This window comes from Danio rerio, chromosome 11, assembly GCF_052040795.2.
Source record: "Danio rerio strain M-AB ecotype USA chromosome 11, GRCz13ab, whole genome shotgun sequence".
NCBI classification, from domain to species: domain Eukaryota; kingdom Metazoa; phylum Chordata; class Actinopteri; order Cypriniformes; family Danionidae; genus Danio; species Danio rerio.
In genome coordinates this window covers 45,986,185-46,009,155 of record NC_141031.1, presented here as the reverse complement: position 1 = coordinate 46,009,155, position 22,971 = coordinate 45,986,185, and the positions used below count along the sequence as shown (strand labels likewise).

General features: G+C 35.2%; 1 protein-coding gene across 2 annotated transcripts in view; it reads left to right on the top strand.

Moving 5' to 3' along the window:
* eml6 (EMAP like 6) overlaps nucleotides 1-22,971 on the top strand; it is a 93,684-nt gene that overhangs the window by 20,246 nt on the left and 50,467 nt on the right. For both annotated transcript variants that reach the window (XM_087274087.1, XM_087274088.1), the window contains exons 4-10: nucleotides 6,893-7,052; nucleotides 7,290-7,388; nucleotides 10,753-10,821; nucleotides 12,774-12,959; nucleotides 15,050-15,185; nucleotides 21,239-21,440; nucleotides 22,262-22,399. In XM_087274087.1, the coding sequence (XP_087130213.1) occupies nucleotides 6,893-7,052; nucleotides 7,290-7,388; nucleotides 10,753-10,821; nucleotides 12,774-12,959; nucleotides 15,050-15,185; nucleotides 21,239-21,440; nucleotides 22,262-22,399 (990 nt within the window). The remainder of the gene's footprint in view (nucleotides 1-6,892; nucleotides 7,053-7,289; nucleotides 7,389-10,752; nucleotides 10,822-12,773; nucleotides 12,960-15,049; nucleotides 15,186-21,238; nucleotides 21,441-22,261; nucleotides 22,400-22,971) is intronic.

The window sequence follows — 22,971 nt, the reverse complement described above, 5'->3', positions numbered from 1 at the left end:
GTTCTTTGTTAGTGTTCTGGGTTTAGATTTGCATGTACAGTAAGGATTTGTTTTAGTGTCTCTTATTAGCCCTCCGGAAATATTCGTCCACTTGTATATTTTTTTCCCACATTTCTAAACATAATACCTCTAATAACTCGTTTGTAATCAATGAAATTAGTGATTAGAGCTTACTTTATTATTGCTTTTGTTCCCTTTTCCAGTCATTTATTAGATGTTTTGCTATATTCATTATTAGTTTATGTCATGTTGGGATTAAGAGTATTCGATTGCATAGTTTTCATTTCAGTGCATCCATTAAAAACGTATTTGATTGCACCTCTCTGTGATATGAATATTGCATATACTATTATCACAATAATGATCATTTATATATATATATATATATATATATATATATATATATATATATATATATATATATATATATATATATATATATATATATATACTGTGCAGCCCCAATATAAGAAAGCATATGAGTAGCATAATTCATTTCCAAATGTAATATGCAAAATGGTAATGCAAAGTTATTTATGAAATGTAATACACATGTTGCAGTAAACATTGCACATATCGTCAGCTTGGAATTATAAGGTTTTATCTGCGTTCTGAAGATTGTGAGCTTCAAAGTTTTTGCATTTCATAGCAAACAGTAAGGAATCCACTTTTGCTATTTTAGTGAAGTTTATTTATAAACAAATTTCGAGAGGATCACGTGCTTATGATTGTTCACAGCTGTTCCAACTTTAGCTAACGACTGATTATCCTATCAGACGATCCTTAACTCACTATAAATAACCAGACTTTTCTCATCTCAATATCTTCGTCTTTAAGAAACCCTCCCACCCAACCCTACTTTCCCTCCTTTCAAACGGGCGTCATGGTGGCCAGCGATTAGCGCTGTTGCCTCACAGCAAGAATGCCCCTGGTTTAATTCCTTTCCAAACCAGACGGCATTTCTGTGAGGAGTTTGCTCGTTCTCCCCGTGGTCGCGTGGGTTTTCCCCGGGTCCTCCGGTTTCCTCCCACAGTTCAAAAACAAGCACTCTAAACAATTAATCCAAATACTTTAGCTAAACTCTGAGTACACCTTTCAGCATCCATATCTGACACTTAGCTACAACAAACAAGAGAGGGAGTCATCGAGATCTACCTGAGCTCAAACTCCCCTCTCGCCTTGCAACAGGAGGGAGCCCAGGGCTCGAGGATCTTATAAGCTTAGGGCTCTCTCCCGGGACAGCACGCCAAACTAGCCTTATTATCAATCATCAGCTAAGTGTCAACTCTTGAAAGGACAGAAAAATCTGCTTTGCGCTGTGGCGCACGGTCTAACAGGGTTGAGCTTATTCTCATAATGAGTTATAGGTGTTTTTTGAGAATAAATCAATCAGAGTCTCATCTCCTATTCCCTTTAAGAGTCAGTTGCGTCGTGCCATGGCGCATTTGCTATTTACATGACAGACTTTGTAAGTGCAAAAACTGAACACTTCACTAGTGAGAAAAGTTAAACAGAGCATCTGCAGCACGAGAATGAGAGATGAGCCTCCTCATCCTTTACTTTCACTCTCGTGGATAAAGAAACGTGTTGTACACACAGACATCCATTAGTCTACATAATTCATTTTGTTTAATAAGCGCAAAGATTTGTTTCAAAACTATTTCTAAATTCAGTTCTACTTTCCAGCAAACGAATAAATGAACAATAATAATGAAGTGTGCTCAAAAACCTGAGTTACATCCTAAAACACATGCTGTGCCCCATATGATCTAAAACCTGACAGGTGGACAAATCTAAGCTTGTTTTTAATAAAACAAATATAAATATGGATATAATAAATAATACTGCTAATAATAATAACATTATACAGAAGCAAATTGTTATGAATGAACTGAAAAAGCCTCCTGAGATGAAGAAGGCATAAAGGCAGTTTTTATTTATTTATCTAGGCTGGAAAATAATATGTTTTGTAATATTTTAATCCTTTATATTTATATTTATATCTATTCTTATTATATCCTATATATATCCTTAATATTTTAATTCTTTTTCATTTGTAAAGATATTTGCGTATTGCTGTACATCCTGTGTGTATTAAGCAGTGTGTAAGCGAGGCGCACAACTAACCCACTCTTTGCTGGACTTTAGACCTGCTTTATCCTGGTCTATTGAACAGTGTATTTTAGTTCCTCAAAATAGCAACGCACCAGCAATGCGCCTCAACACACCTCCTTTTTTAGACCAGAACACCTACAGTATGAGCGCAAATGCATTTGCTATTTAAACAGCGTGCTGCAAAACGTCATAACAGCTCTTGCGCCGAGCTGCGACTAAAGTCATCAGTGAACTAAACAGAAATGGAATTAAGACATGTGGAGTATGCAGATATTAGTGACATTACTGAAGTAAACACCGCAATCAATCTATTACTGTCATATTTTCCCACAAGATCCACACACACAGAAGTTTTTTTTCTCTCCATTTGGCGTGCGTTATTAAATTCCATACCACTCTCACCAGTCCTTACTCCTTACTTGCGTCTAATAGCATGAATGAAATAGCATGAATGGGGGCATGAATGAAATGTTCATGATTGGAAGTGAAACTGCTGAACTGCAGTTAAAGTCAGCCAAAATGACAGGAAACTCCAACATGAAAGCACTTCACGTAAACACCTTCATTATATTATTGTCAATTAAAGCAAATAACTAGACTACAGATGTCCATGTAAGCGTAGTCAGTAGTGTCTTCAGAGTAAGTGACAGATCCAGAAGGGCATCCTGCTGATTTGATCCAGAAGGGCACAAGTTTGTCAGACAGATCACCGGTCAGGTGTACATCCGTGCTAAAATATCAAGGTGAAAGTCATCATAGCTCGCGTGGAATAGACCCAGCTCCCAACCCAACGTTAAGAATAGATCAACGACGATATTTTTTTTATCGCCCAATAATAGTCTCGCGCTAACGTAGCATGGTAACACTAGGCAAAGCAAGTTTATTGGTCCCACTTTATATTAAGTGGTCTTAACTAATATGTACTTACACAGTAGTAAATAGTTTGTTACAATGTACTTATTGTGTAAATACATGTATTTACTGTGTACTTAAGCTTGATTAAATACATGTATGTAATTACATCTGTAATTAACTTTTGTAATTACATTTGTAAATACACTGTTGACCATCCCTTACACCTTAACCCACCCTTAAACCTACCCATGCCACCAAACCTGTCCATAACCCAACCTCTATCCCAACTCAAAAGCACCACAAGTGTTCTCAAATACATTATAAACACAGTAAGTACATTGTATTTATTTTTTCATGTAAGTACATAGTAGTTAGGGACACTTAATATAAAGTGGGACCAGTTTATTTATATAGCACATTTCATACACAGTGGCAATTCAAAGTGCTTTACATAAACAAGAATAAAAGAAGCAAGTAAAATAAAAACAAATAATAAAAATGAGTAAAAAAACACAAAATGTGATATAAAAGAATGAAGAAGATGAGAAAAACTAATAACGGCCCACCACTATTAAATACATACTTATAAATATGAAAAATCCGAATGCAGTGGCCGTCAGAGCGAAACCCAGATTGTTAAGACTCTGATATTTTCTGTGTCAGGTACTGATTGAATGAAGTGACTCTGCACACAGGAACTGGGTCATTTTCCATTTCATTTTTGACTCGAGTCAGAATCTGCATTTGCTCATTTGATGTCTCTGCAGTCTAGGAGAAACAATTAAGATATTAAAGCGAGCTCATTAGTGATTTCTGCTTCCTGCGGGTGACACACACACACACACACACACACACACACACACACACACACACACACACACAGGGGGGTGATGGCAGCACATGTGTGGCTCATAATCGTGTTGGCACACACACAGCTGCTGGCTCGGGTTTCATGCCAGTGGACATAGAGCGACTCTGATCATCACACACACACACACAGCCACTACACACATTGCATGGTCTCACACAGACACACACACACACACTCTCTCTCTCTCTAAAATACAGATGTTTAAATTTAAGCTGTATTGGCATCACTTGTCTGTATGTATTAAAGCATAGAAATATATAACCCAATGATAATACACACAATAATACACTCTCACATTCACACACACAAACACACACACACACACACACACACACACACACACTACGCCCTATTTGGTTAATCAATTCCCCTATAGCACATGTGTTTGGACTGTGGGGGAAACTGGAGCAGCCGGAGGAAACCCACGCCAACACGGGGAGAACATGCAAACTCCACACAGAAATGCCAACTGACCCAGCCGAGGCTCAAACCAGCGACCTTCTTACTGTGAGGCCACAGTGCTAAACACTGAGGCCCCGTTTACACTAGTGCGTTTTAGTTTTAAAACGGCGTTTTAGAATGAAAACGATCCGTGTCCACACTCGCGTTTTACTCAGCGTTTCTGAACTGCTCTCCGTCCACACCAAAACGCTGAAAACGCACATCATGTGACCACACAGACACTCTTTGGCAATCGCTGGAGCCCATCTACCCAGATGAGAGCTCTGCTAGTCGGACTTCTCATCAAGCATCTCCCGCTGGATCTAATCTCACTATATTTATTAAACGTGATATTTCATTCATCTTGTTGTCTTTATCTAACGACATATTCCCTGACTTTGGTCACTGGAATCTATTACTTGTTCTCAGGTAACGTGTTTTGGCTGAGCGCAAAGATAAGTTAATGATTAATGTAACCGCACGTAGCCTACATTCTGTATATTGACTGATCGCTTGCCTTTATTTCCTGTAATGTATAAACTTATTGTATGTTATACTTTTATAATAGCCATTATCGATTATTAAAACTGATATTCAGCAAAAGAGAGGGTATGTTTCGTATTTTCACTGAAATTGAAAGGAGGCAGTTGTTATCGGCTCCGTTTTGTTATAAATATCCACACAGTGAAGATGACGCTCATATATGCAGCACGACGCCTCAACATTTCTGCTGTCTGTTTAGTTGTTAATATTAAAATAAAAATAGGCAGTTCCTTATATCAAGTTTACATTTTATTGTTGAGAAAGTGAAATAACGTAGCCAGGGTAATGTATATATAATAAAGTTATAAAGTACACTGTTCCCTGTGAAGATTGACGCGTGTCCTCGGTATGTTTTCCATATCAAACTGAGAAGAAGAGATGCAGCCTTGATCAAACTTGCGAAGTCTGAACTTACACGGAGAGGATGCTGGACTGAACTGTGTGTGGGCTACTTAATATTGAGGAAAAGCCCCTATCAGAGAGGTGAATGTCTGCAGCCCCGCCTCCGTTTTCAGATGTCTCCGTCTTTCCCCATCCACACTGAGACGGAGCAGCAGCGTTTCAGAATGAAAACGGCCTCTCCAGCGTTTTCGAAACGCTCCGTTTTCGGCGCTCGAGAACTCCGGCGTAGTGTGGACGGATGGCGTAACCGTAGCAAAACTTATGCGTTTTCAAACTAAAACGCATTAGTGTAAACGGGGCCTGAGCCACCATGTCGCCTATATATATAGCTCTCTCTCTCACACACACACACACACTTTCTCTTTAGGTGTGTGCAATCAGTGTTTGATCTGTGATTAAAGTCTGCTCTCCTGCTGTCACTGATCTGATAAATATCACGCTTAATGTAAAACACACACACACACACACACTCTGCTGCTGGAGTCACAACATCAGCAGCCATTGTCTTTAATAAAGCAATAAAGCACCCGAGGCGATGCATTACATCAGCATAAAGGGAAACATCACTCGTCACCAGAGCAGAAACTGTTCATCAGCACACGTCACACTCTGCTGTCTTCATCAGTAAAGCTCTTTCACTCCACGTCAGATTAATTATTCAACTTTATTAGCATGACTGTTTAGTTGCAGTATTGCTAAAGTATTTTAAATATGTATAAAACAATATGCAATAAACAGTGCTCACCCCATTTTCTATCAATTTTTCAGTAAATATAGGTGCATTTGAACAAAACCGATTTATCAAAATAATATTTTAGTCACGAACATTTTCAGAAATGGAAAGATTTTACATTTAAATTCATTCGAAATAATGAAAAAAAAATTCAATAAAAATTTCAATAAAATTTCAATAAAAAAAAATTTCAATAAAATTTTATACATTTTTGTATTTCTCTTGAATTTTACATTTTCTGTTTAATATTTTTTATTAATACAGTTATGTGTACTAATTTTGGTGCATTATCGTAAGCTATTTTGTTCTAATCTGTAAGTTATCTGTCGCCTCACGGCAAGAAGGTTGTTGGTTCAAGTCCCGGTTGGGTCAGTTGGCGTTTTTACATGTTCTCCCCGTGTTGTTTCCTGGTTTCCTTCAGGTGCTCCGGTTTCCATCACAGTCCAAACAGATGCGCTATAGGAGAATTGAATAAACTAAAATTGGCTGTAGTGTATGAGTGTGTGTGTGAATGAGTGTGTATGGGTATTTCCCAGTACTGGGTTGCATCTGGAAAGGCATTGACTGCATAAAACATATGGTGGAATAGGTGGTGGTTCATATTCGTCCTGATAAATAAAGGAAAATGAATGAATGAATGTAAAGTGTAACCAAAGATATTAATAAATAAATAATAAATACTATAAAACCTTTGCTACCTCAATTTTACAGTACTATTTTCTCTTCTCTGCAGATTTCTGTCAGTGTAACTCACTGTGTGTGTGTGTGTGTGTGTGTGTGTGTGTGTGTGTGTGTGTGTGTGTGTGTGTGTGCGCGCGTGTGTGTGTGTGTGTGTGTGTGTGTGTGTGTGTGTGTGTGTGTGTGTGTGTGTGTGTGTGTGTGTGTGTGTGTGTGTGTGCGTGTGTGCGTGTGCTGTCCTCTTGTTTTCTCAGTCTGGCTCTTCATCCGGATAAGATCCAGGTGGCCACCGGTCAGGTTGGGAAGGATCCGTATATCTGTGTTTGGGACTCCTACGCTCTGACGACAGTCTCCATCCTGAGGGACGTTCACACTCACGGTGTGGCCTGTCTGGCTTTCGATGCCGACGGACAGGTCAGAGTTTCACTAAATCACTGCGTACACCACAAACACCCTTATACAGTTTTCAACATCCTCATTCATAAGTCTCAACAACTTGCATTTCAAATATCACCATGCCAGTTATTCTGCTTGTGTGTTTCCTAATGGGTTATATGCACAGCAAGTGTTTTTCAGCCACCAGGTAACTTCCATTTAAAGGTTTATGTGACGTAAGGTTTTGATTCCAATCTGTTTGTTTTGTCTTGTCAGCGTTTGGCTTCAGTGGGACTCGATGCCAAAAACACTGTGTGTGTTTGGGACTGGAAGAAAGGACGTGTCTTGGCCACCGCCACAGGACACTCTGATAGGGTAAGATTGAACACACTGCTCTCTGATAGGCTGAGATTATACACTGTTCTCAGATAGGTAAGGACCGTGCACACTGCTCTCTGATAGGCTGAGGCTGAATGCGCTGTTCTCCAATAGGGTGAGACAGCACAGTGCTCTCTGATAGGCCAAGACAGAGAACAGTGAGTAAAGTCAAAGGTGTAATGTACCAATTGTCTTGCAGGTGTCCTCATAACTTTTGTCTCTGTCTGTTCTATCTAGTTACCCATGTCTCTCTATATACAAATACACTGTTTACTCTTTTCAGCTGCACCAAGGCCCCTCCTAAGCTGTTTCTTTAACCTGCAAATGTTTATTTTACAAATTTTATAGATCAAATAGTACTGTATGCTTCTCAAGCTAACTTATATGAGAAGTTCTACAGTCAGAAGACAATCGCCTGTGATATCATGTCATTTGTTTTTTGATTATCAGGTTGCTGTAAGCCTATATATAATAATATTTATACAATATAGTTATAACGATATTTATACAGATCAAACTAGTGTTACCTCCTCCGCTTCAGTGATGTTCAGCGGCAGAATAACAGCTCGTTAATTCATGCTCGTGCAGAGGATGAGATGGACAAAAGTAATTAATGCAGGCCATTCTTTTACTTATTTTCGTGTTGTCAGATTCACAGTGCAAACAGCTCCCGGTAGGAATAACTCGAGTGAACATAAAACAAAGCCGATTAAAACTTTCTTCCTCTGCTCAGCTGCACAGAACACAGCGAGTTAGCATCATCCAGCATGCGTGTCGAACTACACTACCCACAATACACTTCGCTATGGACTACAAATCCCGTAAATATTCTATTTCCTTTCTCCTGAAACACTAGTGTGCAACTTAAGCAAAAATGATACTAAAATTGTTTTACATTTGGTTTTGTAGTTCGGGCCTAAATAAATGTTTGTGCCGTTTTTAATCGTTTTAAGTTAATTTGAATGACTATATATAAACCATTTGACAAAATTACATCTGTACTTATTTATTTTAAAAGCTCTTTTAGGTAAATTACCATCCTATATTTTTAATTTATTAACATTTCACACCAACAATCAACATACTAGATCTGGTTCATGTATTCGTCTGATAGTTCCAAGGGCATTATCAGAACTTGGCAAACGTGCTTTTTCCGTTCACGCTCCCAGGGCTTGGAATGACCTGCAAAATCAGCTCAATCTTAACACTCTTCCGACTCTGAGTACTTTTAAACATCTTTTATACAACATTTTAAAGGACACCTGCAATTGTTTGTTATGAGCTGATGTTTTTAAGAATGGTGATTTTGTAATTTTGTGGTATTGTTTGTGATTTTTATATGAAACTTTATGTGCTGCCTGCCATCTTGACCAGGTCTCACTGGAAGAAGAGACAGTACTGTCTCAATGTGATCTCCTGGCTAAATAAAGGAAATAAATTAACCCATTTATTGGGTAAAATTGCTACTTTTTACTGTCATTCAATGTGTTTTGGTCATTATCAATGCACTGTCACTTTAATTGAGCGTGAGCATGGTTAATGGTTTTGCGCAGCCCTGTTCAGCTTTTCATCCTTGATGCTATAAAGACTTGACTCCTAACCAAGTGAAAAATGCAGCACATGCCTTATGCAGCTAGACTGTTTCCATAGCAACAGATGCTACACCTCAGCCATGTGAATAAAGACTGGTTATGAGCATTATGAATGGGATACTGTGGTAAAATACAGCACAGAGGAGCATTTTCTAATCTCAAACACAGTCAGACAAATGATGACAGACTTTAGAAGACTCCCTGTGGCTTGTCTTCAGCTCAAAAGCTTCACAGATTTTAAATTTAACACACTATTTTCAATTAAACGCATTTGGCAATAGCTTTTATTAAAAATAACTTTTATTATTATTTATTATTATTATTAATATTGCATTATTCCTCTCAAAAAAAATTTAATTCAAGTCATCTGTTAAGTAATTAAGTAAATTCAGTCAATCTGTATTTTCAGTGAGAGCTGCTAGGAAATATTCCCACCAACAATTAGAAGATCATGCACTTTTCGGTCTTTTCAGTCTCATGTTAAAAATTGGTTATTGACAAATCAGCATTGTCAGCAATAGTACTGTATTCTTGACACATTTGTACTGTTGTCTTCGGCTTTTTGTCCTCTGCTGTCATCAGTCTGTTCTTTTTTTTTTTTTCTTTACTTTTTTAACTGTATTTTTTATATGAAAGTGTATTTAATGTTTAATGTTGTGCTTATCTTTTAGGTGTGACTTTTTAACATTCTTTAAGGGGTCTACAGATGAAAAATAGCCATTCTTGGCTAATTCTGGCACATTCTACAGTAATGTTTATTGATGTGCATTGACCCTGTAAACAAATAAACTAAACTAAACTAAATGAACTCATGTAATTTCACCAGTGACCAACCGAATGCGTTAAAGAAATGTTTCTCTGCAGATAATTCATGCAAATAATCAGGTGCATATGCATGTTTGCATGTAAAGTATAAACATTTAAGTCAATAAATGCAAGTTTATGAAGAAAACAGCATAGTTTAAGCATTCATAAATTAGTCAAAGCCTAATATTTTTAATCTGAAAACATACTGTAGCTTATTAGGAACGTTTTAATAATGGATGCATGTCAACAATTGTCCATGTTTTGAATGGTATGTGCTTTATGTTTGGCACTACTCTTATTTTATCAAATAATAAACTATTTACAATAATTAAAAGCATCGGAATAAATCATTTCTTAACAAGAAGCCTCACTATTATTTTTATCCATACTTGCATGTTTTTTTAAGACCATATCATACCTAGGATACTTCATGTTTTGGTATTTATTTGTTTTTTTGAATCTTTAGTTTTGTACACAGAAAATTGTGTATTTCGTTTTAGATTGTGTATTAACATTAAGGGCATCCCCGTTGGTGCAGTGGGTAGCACGATCACCTCAGCTAAATTGTCTGTAGTGTGTGTGTGTGTCTGTGAATGAGTGTGTATGGATGTTTCCCAGTGATGGGTTGCAGCTGGGAGGTCAGCAACTGCGTAAAACATATGCTGGATAAGTTGGTGGTTCATTCCTCTGTGGCAACCCCAGATTAATAAAGAGACTAAGCCGAAAAGAAAATGAATGAATGAATGAATTTTTTACATTGTACATTTACTATGCATACACACATCACATTACAATAAAAAAATAATAGTGAAGGAATCCGGTTATTTGCACTTTTTAACATGACAGTATCAGGGATGAAGAAGAAAGCAATGCTGATTTAAAGGCTTCATGATGATTCCTAGCAGGTGTTTGTGCCTCATTTCCTCCAGTTGTGTTTGGATCTGACGTGTTTGTGCTTTCAGATCTTTGATATTTCGTGGGACCCGTTTCTGCCACACCGGCTGGTGAGCTGCGGAGTCAAGCACATTAAAGTGAGTGGAACCCCTGAGACTGAGTTCAGTTCAACCCAAGACGATTCCTGCAAACAAATAAATGAGGCGTCGGTGGAAAACAAGCCCTCATTTATTCCTGCTTTCCTTTGTTGTTTTTGTCTTTATCGCAGATGCTCTGCCTTTTTTGTAGACTTCAAAAATGCATTAACATACTGAAAAACTTAGAGAGAAAAATATGACAATAATGCAATTTACTTTTTGATTGTGAGAGTAAGAGGTTGAAAATTAATAATTGGAATTATTGTTATGAAATGTTAATTATGAGCAGAATATTTTTATAAATTGCTTTGTTTTTGACCAAATTCCATTAGTTCTTTTCAATTATTTTTAACTTTTTGACCGAATTTCATCATTTTTGTCTTTCATTTCATTTATTTTTTCTTATATTGTTAACTTATACTGTCCAAATTTCATTATCTTTTTTCTGTATTCCTAACTTTTTGACCAAATTCCATAAATTTTGTGTTATATGATAATCTTTTGACCAAGTTTCATTATCTTTTTCCAGTATTCTTATCTTTTTGACCAAATTTGATTTATTTTTTTCCTATATTCCTATCTTTTTAAAAAAAAATTTTTTTTCCAAATTTCATTAGTTTATTCCATCATTCTAATCTTTTTAACCAAATTATATTTCTTTTTTCCTATATTCCTAACTTTTTGTCCAAATTTCATTATATTTTTTCTATATTCCTAACTTTTTGACCAAATTAATTTTGGTCATTAATTTTGTGTTATATTGTTAACTTTTTAACCAAATTTTATTTATTTTGTCCTGTTATTCTTATCTTTTTGACCAAATTTCATAATTTTTTTCCATTATTCTTATCTTTCTAACCAATTTTTTCTTATATTCTTAACTTTTTCTCCTAATTTTATATTTTATTCCTATATTTTTTTTACTTTTTGTCAGAATTTCATAATTTTTTTCTATATTCTTAACCTTTTGTCCAAATGTCATTAATTTTTTCCTATATTAATATTTTGACCAAATTTCATTAATTATGTCCTATATTCTTAACTTTTTGTCCAAATTTCATTCATTTTTCCTATATTTTAATTTTTTTTTTTTACCAAATTTAATTTAGTTTTTTCCTATATTAATATTTTGACCAAATTTAATTAATTTTGTCTTATATTCTTAACTTTTTGACCAAATTTAATAATTTTTTTCCTATATTCTTAACTTTTTGTTCAATTACAAATAATTTTTTTCCTGAATTATTATTTTTTGAATGAAAGTGAAGAGTCTAGATTGGAGTGGTGTTGTGGACCAAAGTAAAAAGTTAAGAGCGGGTAGGGGGAAGCGGAAAGTGCGTGGGCCCTTGAATGAAAATGAAAATGAATGAACAAATGAATGAATTAATAAATGTTAGAAATAATATATAGCTTGAGAAGTTCATTAATTTATTCAATGATTTATTTATTTTGTAAAATACTTTTTTTTTTTTTGTGCATTTTTATGGTTGTAGTGTCCTGTAGTTTTTTAAATTATTCTAAAATTCTGTTTTCCTTTTTCTGAGTTCTGTATTTTATAAATCAATTAAAAAAATAATTTATTTTTTACTTAAACAAATGCATTTTGCTATTCAATTAATAATTTAATGGGGTTTTGGCTACACATAAAAAGTGAACCGTTTACTGATGTTTGTTAAACCTGTTAATGTTTAATACCTGTGTTATTAATTAGTAATACATTATTAATCTTATTGTATTTAATAATTTAATAATAATCATGGTTATTATACTTTATACCATGCTTTTATTAAAGTTTTATTGTTAAATATTATTTGTCTTATTTGCTCCCTCATTTGCTGCATGCACTATATTTATTTTTTTCTGAATTAATCTCTTCAGATTTGTGTGAGGAACAAACTGGCAGTAAATTAGGAGTCGTTTCTCATGTGCTTATCTTCATCTCTCTTCCGTAGTTCTGGGCATTATGTGGAAATGCACTGACACCAAAGCGAGGGATTTTCGGGAAGACGGGAGACCTGCAGACCATCTTGTGCTTGGCAACAGCTAAAGAAGAAGTGACGTATTCAGGCGCTCTAAACGGAGATATCTATGTGTGGAAAGGACTCAACCTGACGCGAACCATACAGGCAGCGCACGGCGTGAGTGAAGCTTAACACATCCTACACGATATCGCACATCATCTGAGAAATTAACCATCACTCCATTCCCATCTCTGATCTGTTTGTGTGGTGCAAAACAGATGTATTAGTGCTTAAAGAGCAACTAAAGTGCCTTCAAATGTGCGGATTTGTTCGTTATGTAATATAATTTTAACTGAAACATGAAGACAGAATGGGTCATATGCATTTTTGACGATTATCTTTGACCAATTTTCAATTACAACCTTAAATCAGAAAGAGTTGGGACAGTATGGAAAACAGAATCATTATTCAACTATAAGCCATATCACCACATGGACTCAGGACTACATTGGCAAGTGTTTGTCAATACCACACTACATACTTACATCCACAAATACCACTAAAAAATGATGATGGCCAAAGGAAGCCCTATGTTAACAGTATCCAGAAGCGCTGTCGACTTCTCTATGTTAAGCTTCAACTATGTTAAGCTGCTTTGACACAATCTACATTGTGAAATGCGCTATATATCTATATCTATCTATCTATCTATCTATCTATCTATCTATCTATCTATCTATCTATCTATCTATCTATCTATCTATCTATCTATCTATCTATCTATCTATCTATCTATCTATCTATCTATCTATCTATCTATCTATCTATCTATCTATCTATCTATCTATATATATATATATATATATATATATATATATATATATATATATATGTATAAACATGAATTAATTTTATTTATTTTTTATTTTATTTTATTTTTTCATTTAATTTAATTTTATTTAATTTTATTTATTTTTAATTTAATTTTATTGTTTAATTAAATTTTATTTTATTATCATTTTTTATTTTACTATTATTTTTTAATTAAATTAAATTTTATTTTATTTTATTTTATTTTGTATTATTATTTAATTTAACTTAACTTAACTTAACTTAACTTAACTTAACTTAACTTAACTTAACTTAACTTAACTTAACTTAACTTAACTTAACTTAACTTAACTTAACTTAACTTAACTTAACTTAACTTTAATTTAATTTAAAATGGGTGCTGTGTGCTCCGGACCAAAGAAGAAAAGGGTCATCCAGACTGATACCAGCAACAAATCTAAAAGCCAGGCTCTGTCATGGTCAAGTGCCCTTGGCAAAGCTGACCTGCACTTCTGTGTCACCATTAATGCTGAAAAGTACACCGACATCTTGGAGCACAATATGCTGTCTTCTTTTCCAGGGACGCCCATGCATATTACAACAAGACAATGCAAAACCTCATTCTGCACACAATACAAAGTCCTACTGCGGAGAAAGAGGAGACAGGTACTGGGCTGGCCTGCCCACAGTCCCAAACTTGTCTAGAATAGAGAATGTGTGGCGCATTTTGAATTTCAAAATGCAACAACAAGAACTGCGTACTGTACTGTACCCTTAAGACATGTTTGCAGGAAGAATGGGACTACAATACACCTGAAACTCAACATCACTTGGAGTCTTCAGTCCCTAAACGTCTTTTAAATGCTGTGAAAAGGAATGGCAACATTTCAAAGTGAAAAATGCTTTAACTTTTCTTTAAATGTGTTGCAAGAACCAAAATAGGAAAATTGATTTATTTAGAAATCACTACATTCTTTGTTATTTGCATTTTCCACACTCTCCCTGCTTTATTGTGTTAGAAAAAGTTGTATTTGCTCAATTATGATTTTTTTAATACAGAAGATTCATATTTTTGGAAAGTTTCAGTCAGTTTTCAGGCCTCATCATAGCGCAGGAACTACTCTAATGAAAATAACCAATGAGCTGTGGCCCGAGACTGTATTTCACTAGTCTTACTGGATCTTATGTATTGCGATCAAGATTTTCGAAAGTATTACAGCTCTTTGTAAACGTTTATTATCACGATTTCATGAGTCTCCCCATACAGTTTGATAGAGCACTTGCACCCGGAAGCCGCTTCGCGTGACGTCACACTTAACAATCTGATAGTCTACAAGCGCGTATAAGTCAAAAGCTGGAGGGAGTTTTGCTTTCTCAGTTCATGAGCCCTGAAAGCATGGCCTGTTGCTCAGTTTGTGTCTGTCTCTGCTCCGCAGGCTGGGATCTTCAGCATGCACTCGTGTGAGGAAGGTTTCGCCACCGGTGGTCGTGACGGATGCGTGAGGCTGTGGGATGTGGATTTCAAGCCCATCACCAAGATTGACCTCAGGGAGGCTGAACAGGGTTATAAAGGTAAAACAATACAGGAGCCTTTCATGAAAAACAGCATGCTTTTTATGGTGTACACTAGGGATGGACCGATAGCATTCCCGATACCAAAAGTATCGACTAATATAGATCCAATCCTGATACTGTGCTGTTTTTTTTATTATTATTAACTTAGTACAGCTGCTATAGTTCTGGTGATAAACTCAAATGATATATCTTGTTTAGTAAAATAAACACCTATAGGCCTACTGTATATGACAGATGCCACTAAACATCTAACTAAACATGATGCTTACTATAAACGCTACATTATTTATGCATTCCTTATGACATTGATATGATCTGTTGGGGTCCAGCTTATGTTTCCTTTTTTATAATAAGATTTTTCTTTAAAATCTGTAATAGGTCATCACTATTTGTGCTATTGACACTAATCGTTGGTAATATAACCTGCCTTTTAGCAATGATTGATATTCTCCTGCATTTTTGAAGCAGACTAAACTAAACCTGAGGCCAGTTTTACTTAATAAACATTCCCTCCTCGCCTAAACTCACCAGGAGTGAGATGGAGAAACTGAAAGCATGTCTGAAAAATGATCTTTTGAAATTAATTTGGTTTGGTATAATTTGTTGGTTATTTTAATGTATTTTGTTGGTCAGTTTTCTACAAAACAAACAAGAATAAGTGAGGTGAAGTTAAAAAACAAGGCCTGCTTATCAGCGCACAAGCTGACAAACGAGTCTGTTCTATAAAATATTAATACAAATCAAATGACAGTGAAATATTCACAGTTTCAGAGTAGCCTATATTAGGCTAAATAATTTTCTGGTAATGACAATTCATATGCGCCGGTCAGTTTCATTTCTATTAAATGTAATCAACTACTTTGACCACAGTGACCCAACAAACTATTCGCAGCACTGAAAGTATTCCTCCGGGAGATTAAACTCAGTCTGAAGGATGAGAGAACAGAAACTCATTGTGAGAATAATTTTACTGAGCGGCGCATGTTGCGTCTGCGCAGCCGTTTGCATGAATGAAGCACCTGATGCATCACTGAGACACAGGTGCAAGCCTCCAGTACCTAAGGACACTTTCAAAACAGCAGCACAAAGGAAAGAAATCAGTGTGTTGAAGATCTGTCCGATGTATTATTGAGGCTTTTCTACTTTAAAGTTTCAGGTAGGCCTACTTTGCTTGTGAAGAGCAGGTAATAACCCTCTCTACTCCTGTGTTGCAAATGCGATCTGCTGATCTAAGAAACACAGCGCATGATTTAGAAACAGCAAGGAACTCCATGTTGCAGGTCAAAATGAAGCCATTTAATGTAAAACTGAATGCTTTCCTCCACTGATTATTTAAACTAACAGGAAGAAATAGTCTTGGAGAAAGTTTATTCGTGATGTCATGAACGCGACACGCTGCTTGAATTGTGAATGAATGAAGAGTGATTGACAGGTGCAGCAGAGGGAAGCGCTGAACTGAACATGAATGAAATTCCCTTACTGAGAGCTCTACTGGCTAAACGCAGATTGCGAGGGCTCTAACGGAGCAGTGCTCATAATGTTGAGCGAAAAAAATTAAAAAGATCGCTGTGAAACATAACCAGCTTTGTCTTTTTGCAGAAGCACACTTTAGATATTTTTAGGGTAAGAAGTTTTTGAGTTATTGCCGTCAATCTTACTGGTTTTGATTTGCCGCAATCTAAATATAGCTGCGGTCAGCTACGTGATGTTGCGCGACCCACCTTTGTTCACTATGCGACTCACTAGTGGGTCGTGACCCACAGTTTGAAAACCCCTGAACTATAGAATAGCTTCAGAACATTAAGGACAGAGTTTCTCAACTGGTGGGTCGTGTGTGTGGTCAAATAAACAACAAAAGTTTAATTTTTTACTTATTTTGACTTTTATTTTGAAATGCGTGCATGACAGCTTTACCGTTTGACATGTGAAATTTCATTTAATTTAGCAACAAGTATGTCCAAGCGCAAGTACAACCCTGAATATGTAAAGTATGGATTTACATATATTGACGACAAAAAAGACTTAAAACCTCGGTGTGTCAGAAGTAGTGAGGTGCTCTCACAATAGAGCATGAAACCTTCTGAATTAAAACGACATTTAGAAACCAGACAACATGTTTTATTAACAGTTCAGTTCATAGTAACTGAACCTTTTCATACCCTAACCACTGTTTACAGTATTTGTTGTGTTTACTTTGTAATATTTCGATAATTTGATAAATTTTGATAAATAATAGCAATAAAATAGTGTTTATTTGTAAGTCTTGGTGAATTTCTTATGATGTATCTGTCACTACTTGTGTATGTTAACCAATAAATACAAATTAATTATAATTCCTAAAATTGTATTATAGTTCCTAATAATTTGGGTCGCGGCTTGATGACCAAAAATGTGGGTCCCATGGCTAAACCAGTTGACAACTCCTGATTTAGCATATAGTAGCCTACATGAAAACTATCTAGTGCCTTATAATAGGCTACCTCATGGCTTTTGTTGGCTTATAAATTACACAGAATATAGCGCATGCGCAAGATCTGATTTGGATTGACCGATATCCAAAAATATGCGATATCCAGTGGCGCAAAAAGGGGGTATGCAGTATATGCGGCGCATAGGGGCGCCACACATGGGGGGCGCCATTGTGCCAAAACTATTTTTGAAATTATCCATATTAAAAGTTTTAAATAATATATATATATATATATATATATATATATATATATATATATATATATATATATTTGTTAAAAATGTTTATTTAGCATTTTATACGCGTATAATATTGTATTTTATTAAATTAAAAAAATCATTCCACCCAACACCCCCCCACCCCAATTTTTCATACCATATACATGTTTTTATGAATTTATTATGTATCATATTGATTCATCAGGCCTTTTGGTAACTTCTTAGCTCAAAACTATTTTAATTTTAGCTACAAACAAAGTTATAACATTTCAATTAAACAGAACATTTGTTTGTTTCTGTTTTTTTTTTACTTTTTTTTTTTACACTAAACATTTGACAGTCTTTTTTATTTAACTTTTTGCAGTTTCAGTCAATTGTTCTTGCAAAGACAGACCTTACACTTCTCAGTATGCATGTGAGAAGTAATTGCAATGTTCTTTTGCCCTTTAGGACTCCCATGTCTTTCATTTTGTTTTGACAAATGTAGTACAAAAAGTCCAAAAGCAAGGCTAGTCAAGGTGATATAATCATTTAGTGAGGGAAAATTAAATTGAGAAGAAATTTGGGGTGGTATGAGATGCATTTCTTTGCGACTTAACATGCTTAATGTAATTATACCTTTTACTACTTCATACTATTTCAGTTGTGTTCAGAAATGCGAAACTGTATTTTTTGAAGCATATAGATATCTTTATGATAAAATATCTTTAATTTATTGATGGAAATATTTTCCACATTTTATCACTTGCCTGTTATAAAATATAGTTGGATTGAAGGGGGGCGCGTAAAAGTTGAAGCCACATACCCATCAGTAAATGTGCAGTTGCGCCCCTATCATTTTTCTTCAGCTTAGTCGCTTTATTCATCAGGGGTCACCACAGCGGAATGAACTGCCAACTCTTCTAGCATATGTTTTCCACAGAGGATGCCCTTCCTGCTGCAAAGCAGTAATGAATGAGTTTGTATGGGTGTTTCCCAGTACTGGGTTGCAGCAGGAAGGGCATCCACTGTGTAAAACATATGCTGGAATAGTTGACGTTTCATTCCACTGTGTTGACACCTGAAGATTAAAGGAGCTAAACTGAAGGAAATGAATGAATGGATGTTGTGTATTGTCAACATTTTTTAAATATTAATACTTAAGCAGACTTATGACTTAAACCAAACTTTTTTTGTGTGTTTTAGTGTTTACTTTTTACCCTGGTTTGATTCATATATTCAAAATTTCCCCAAATGTCTTACACAATTAACTGGATTTGTCATGGCAGGCTCTGTGCAGTGAGCCTTGAATGGCTGTTTCCATTATTGAGCATTTCTCAAAAGGCCGCAGCATTGAGTGCATCTCAGCGGCAGCAGATCAATGATGCCGGAACAGATCATTCATTCACACGCTGTAAAGGACAGACCGTATATAAGGGATTGGTCGCCATGGCAACAAGGCAGCGCTTATAAGGCTGACAGACACTGTTTCTCAGCACATGCGAGTCTGCTAGCGATGAAGCTGTCCTCAGTTTCACAGCTGAACACTGTCACATAACAAACCTGCAGGTACAGCTGAAGACAAAATGATTCGTCATCCTGTGAATATTTTTCTAATGTTTCCCAAATGATGTTTAACAGGGCAATGAAATGTTCACAGTATGTCTGATAATATTTTTTCTTCTGGAGAAAGTCTTATTTGTTTTATTTCGGCTAGAATAAAAGCAGTTTTCAATTTATTTAAAGCCATTTTAAGGTCAATATTATTAGGGGGCTAATAATATTGACCTTAAAATGGCTTTAAATAAATTTAACAATATTAAACAATATTAGTTTTGGATTGTCTCCAGAACAAACCACTGTTATGTAATATTGCCTAATTACCCTAACTTTGAATTGAGCTGCACATAGATGAGTGGGCTTGACAAACCCCCTGTAGAAACACTTTTCTGTCTAAAAAACAGAAAAAGAAAAAAAAAAACAGTCCCCCCTTCTTACTCTAGCACATGCCGTTTTGAGCCCCATCTTGGGTGTCATTTGTCACAATTGCAGACTTCTTATCAATTAGAAACCATTAGACGGGAGGTTTTGAATATCAGAAAATAGAATCAAAATGTGAGTAAGGCACTTTGAGTGTCCAGAAAAGCGCTTCATAAATGTAAGGAATTATTATTTTTATTAATTTTAATGTTTTTCATTAATTTTCTTTTCGGCTTAGCCCCTTTAATAAATCTGGGGTCGCCACAGCGGAATAAACCGCCAACTTAACCAGCATATGTTTTACGCAGCTGATGCCCTGAAATGATGATGATGAAATATTATTATTATTTATATTATTATTATTGTTATCATCATCATTATTATTATTATTATTATTATAAATTTTTATTTGTTTTATTATGTATTTTATAAAAATAATAATTATCATTTTATAATTTATTATTATTAATTTTATTATTATTATTATTATCATTATTATTATTATCTCAACTTACATCAGTTAAATTGACTATAAATTTAAAGTTAAACATTGTATAACTTACAAAAAAATGAGTTGAAACCTGATTAACTTATTAAAATAAGTTAAAGATACATACACAATGTTAGTTTTCTTGACTCTATCATTAATTGTGAACACAATATTTAAAATATGATAAAAAATGGTACTGTGATTTAACTAGCATTTCTCAATGGAAATGTTATATTGCAAGAAATATTATCACAGAACTCAACAAAAATTTATTAGACATTTTTTATGCAATTATTATTATTATTATTATTATTATTATTATATTATTAATATTGTTATTTCATTATTTATTTATTATTTATTTATTATTATTATTTTATTATTAGTGTTATTATTATAATTATTTCATTATTTATCATTATTAATATCTTTTTTATTGTATTATTATTAATTATTATTATTATTATTTATTATTATTATTTTTTTATTATTTATTATTTATTATTATTTATTATTATTATTATTATTATTATTTCATTATTTTTATTATTTATTATTATTATTATATTTTATTGTATTATTATTTTATTATTATTATTTCATTATTTATTATTATTATTATTATTATCTCAACTTACATCAGTTAAATGGACTAACTTTAAAGTTAAACATTGTAACTTTAAAAAATGAGTTGAAACCAGATAAACTTATTGAAATAAGTTAAAGCAACATTCAAAATTTTAGTTTCCTGGACTCTCAATGGAAATGTTATATTGCAAGAAATATTATTATCACAGAACTCAACCACAGTTTAGTATATGCATATTATCATATGTTAATCATATTCCCTTAGACAGTATTGTTAAGATTTCATCCTGATTTGTACTGATGTTAGATGTTTTTTGTCACGCAGGTCTGTCCATCCGCAGTGTGTGCTGGCGGGCTGACAGGATCCTGGCCGGGACTCAGGACAGCGAGATCTTCGAGGTGATGGTCAGAGATAGAGACAAACCTCTGCTCATCATGCAGGGTCACTCTGAGGGGGAACTCTGGGCCCTCGACCTGCACCCAAAACAACCGCTCGCTGTGACCGGCAGTGATGACCGATCTGTACGGTCAGTTCACACACACACACACATACATATGGAGGACACACACACAGATGGAGAATGTGGAAAATAGCTCTGAATTTAGCAGATCTTGAAAGATTTAACTTCATCTTTATTTCTATAGCCCTTTTTACATTGTAGATCCTGTCAAAGCAGCCTAACATAAATGAAGAAATTAAGAAAAGTCATAACATTTCTAATTATGAAACATTCCAGCAAATCTAAATATCAAAAATCGTCAGCTTCTAATGGTACAAAAATATTAATCAATTCTAATTTATAATCAGACTTGATGTAAACAGTCTGCAGAAACACTTTGATTGACATTCTCCCTTTGCTTATGTCATCAGAGGGGGAAAGCCCCGCCCACTAGTGACCACCTCTCCCTCATTAGCATAGAACATTGGTCTTGTTTTTGAATGCAATAGTGCTGACACATAGGCTTTTCTAGCTCCACCCTCTTTTGAAAAGTGCACAATCTCATTTGAATTTAAAGCGACAGTCACCAGAATGCCACAATTAGGATCAAATCCTAAAAGGGTCAGCTTCAGACAGATTGAAAACATTATTTGTGTGGTATTTTGAGCTGAAACACACACACACAAATACACACACACACACACACACACACACACACACACACACACACACACACACACACACAAACACACACACAGATACTTAATTTATATCTTGTATAAAGGGGGCATAATTAATAATTTTTAGATATTCTGACAAGAAACAAGACAAAACCTTCAGTGTAAGCATACAATTCCTACAGTACATGAACTCATGAATTAATTTCCATGCTTATTTTTCTCCCTCAGGCTGTGGAGTTTGTCTGAACACACACTGATCGCTCGCTGCAACATGGAGGAGGCGGTGCGCAGTGTTTCCTTCATCAATGACGGCTCTCAGCTGGCTCTCGGCATGAAGGACGGATCCTTTACAGTCCTGCGCGTCAGGTACTTCAGCCTTCGCTCCAGACCCATCTGCTTAAACCAGGCTTATTTTACTCATCTTAATAAATACAACAGTGGAACTATTGGTCAAAAACATTTTCATGAACTGAATAAAATGTAAGAAATCACAATAAATGAAAAGCTGAAACTTAATAGAACAAATCAAAATAAAATAATAATTAGCAGAAATCATATTGGGTGGCACGGTGGCTCAGTAGTTAGCACTGTGGCCTCACAGCAAGAAAGTTGCTGGTTTGAGTCCCGGCTGAGTCAGTTGATGTGTGGAGTTAGCATGTTCTCCCCGTGTTGGCGTGGGTTTCCTCCACAGTCCAAACACATGTGCTATAGTGGAATTGAAAAAGCTAACTTCACCATAGTGTATGTGTGTGAATGAGTGTGTATGCGTGTATCCCACAACTGGGTTGCAGCTGGAAGGGCATCCGCTGCGTAAAACATATGCTGGAATAGTTGATTCCACTGTGATGGCCTCTGAAGTAGAGACTAAAGGGGGTCACACACCAGAAGCGCCACGCAGCGTCATGCATTTCAGAATTCTAAACATAGGTTTCAATCAG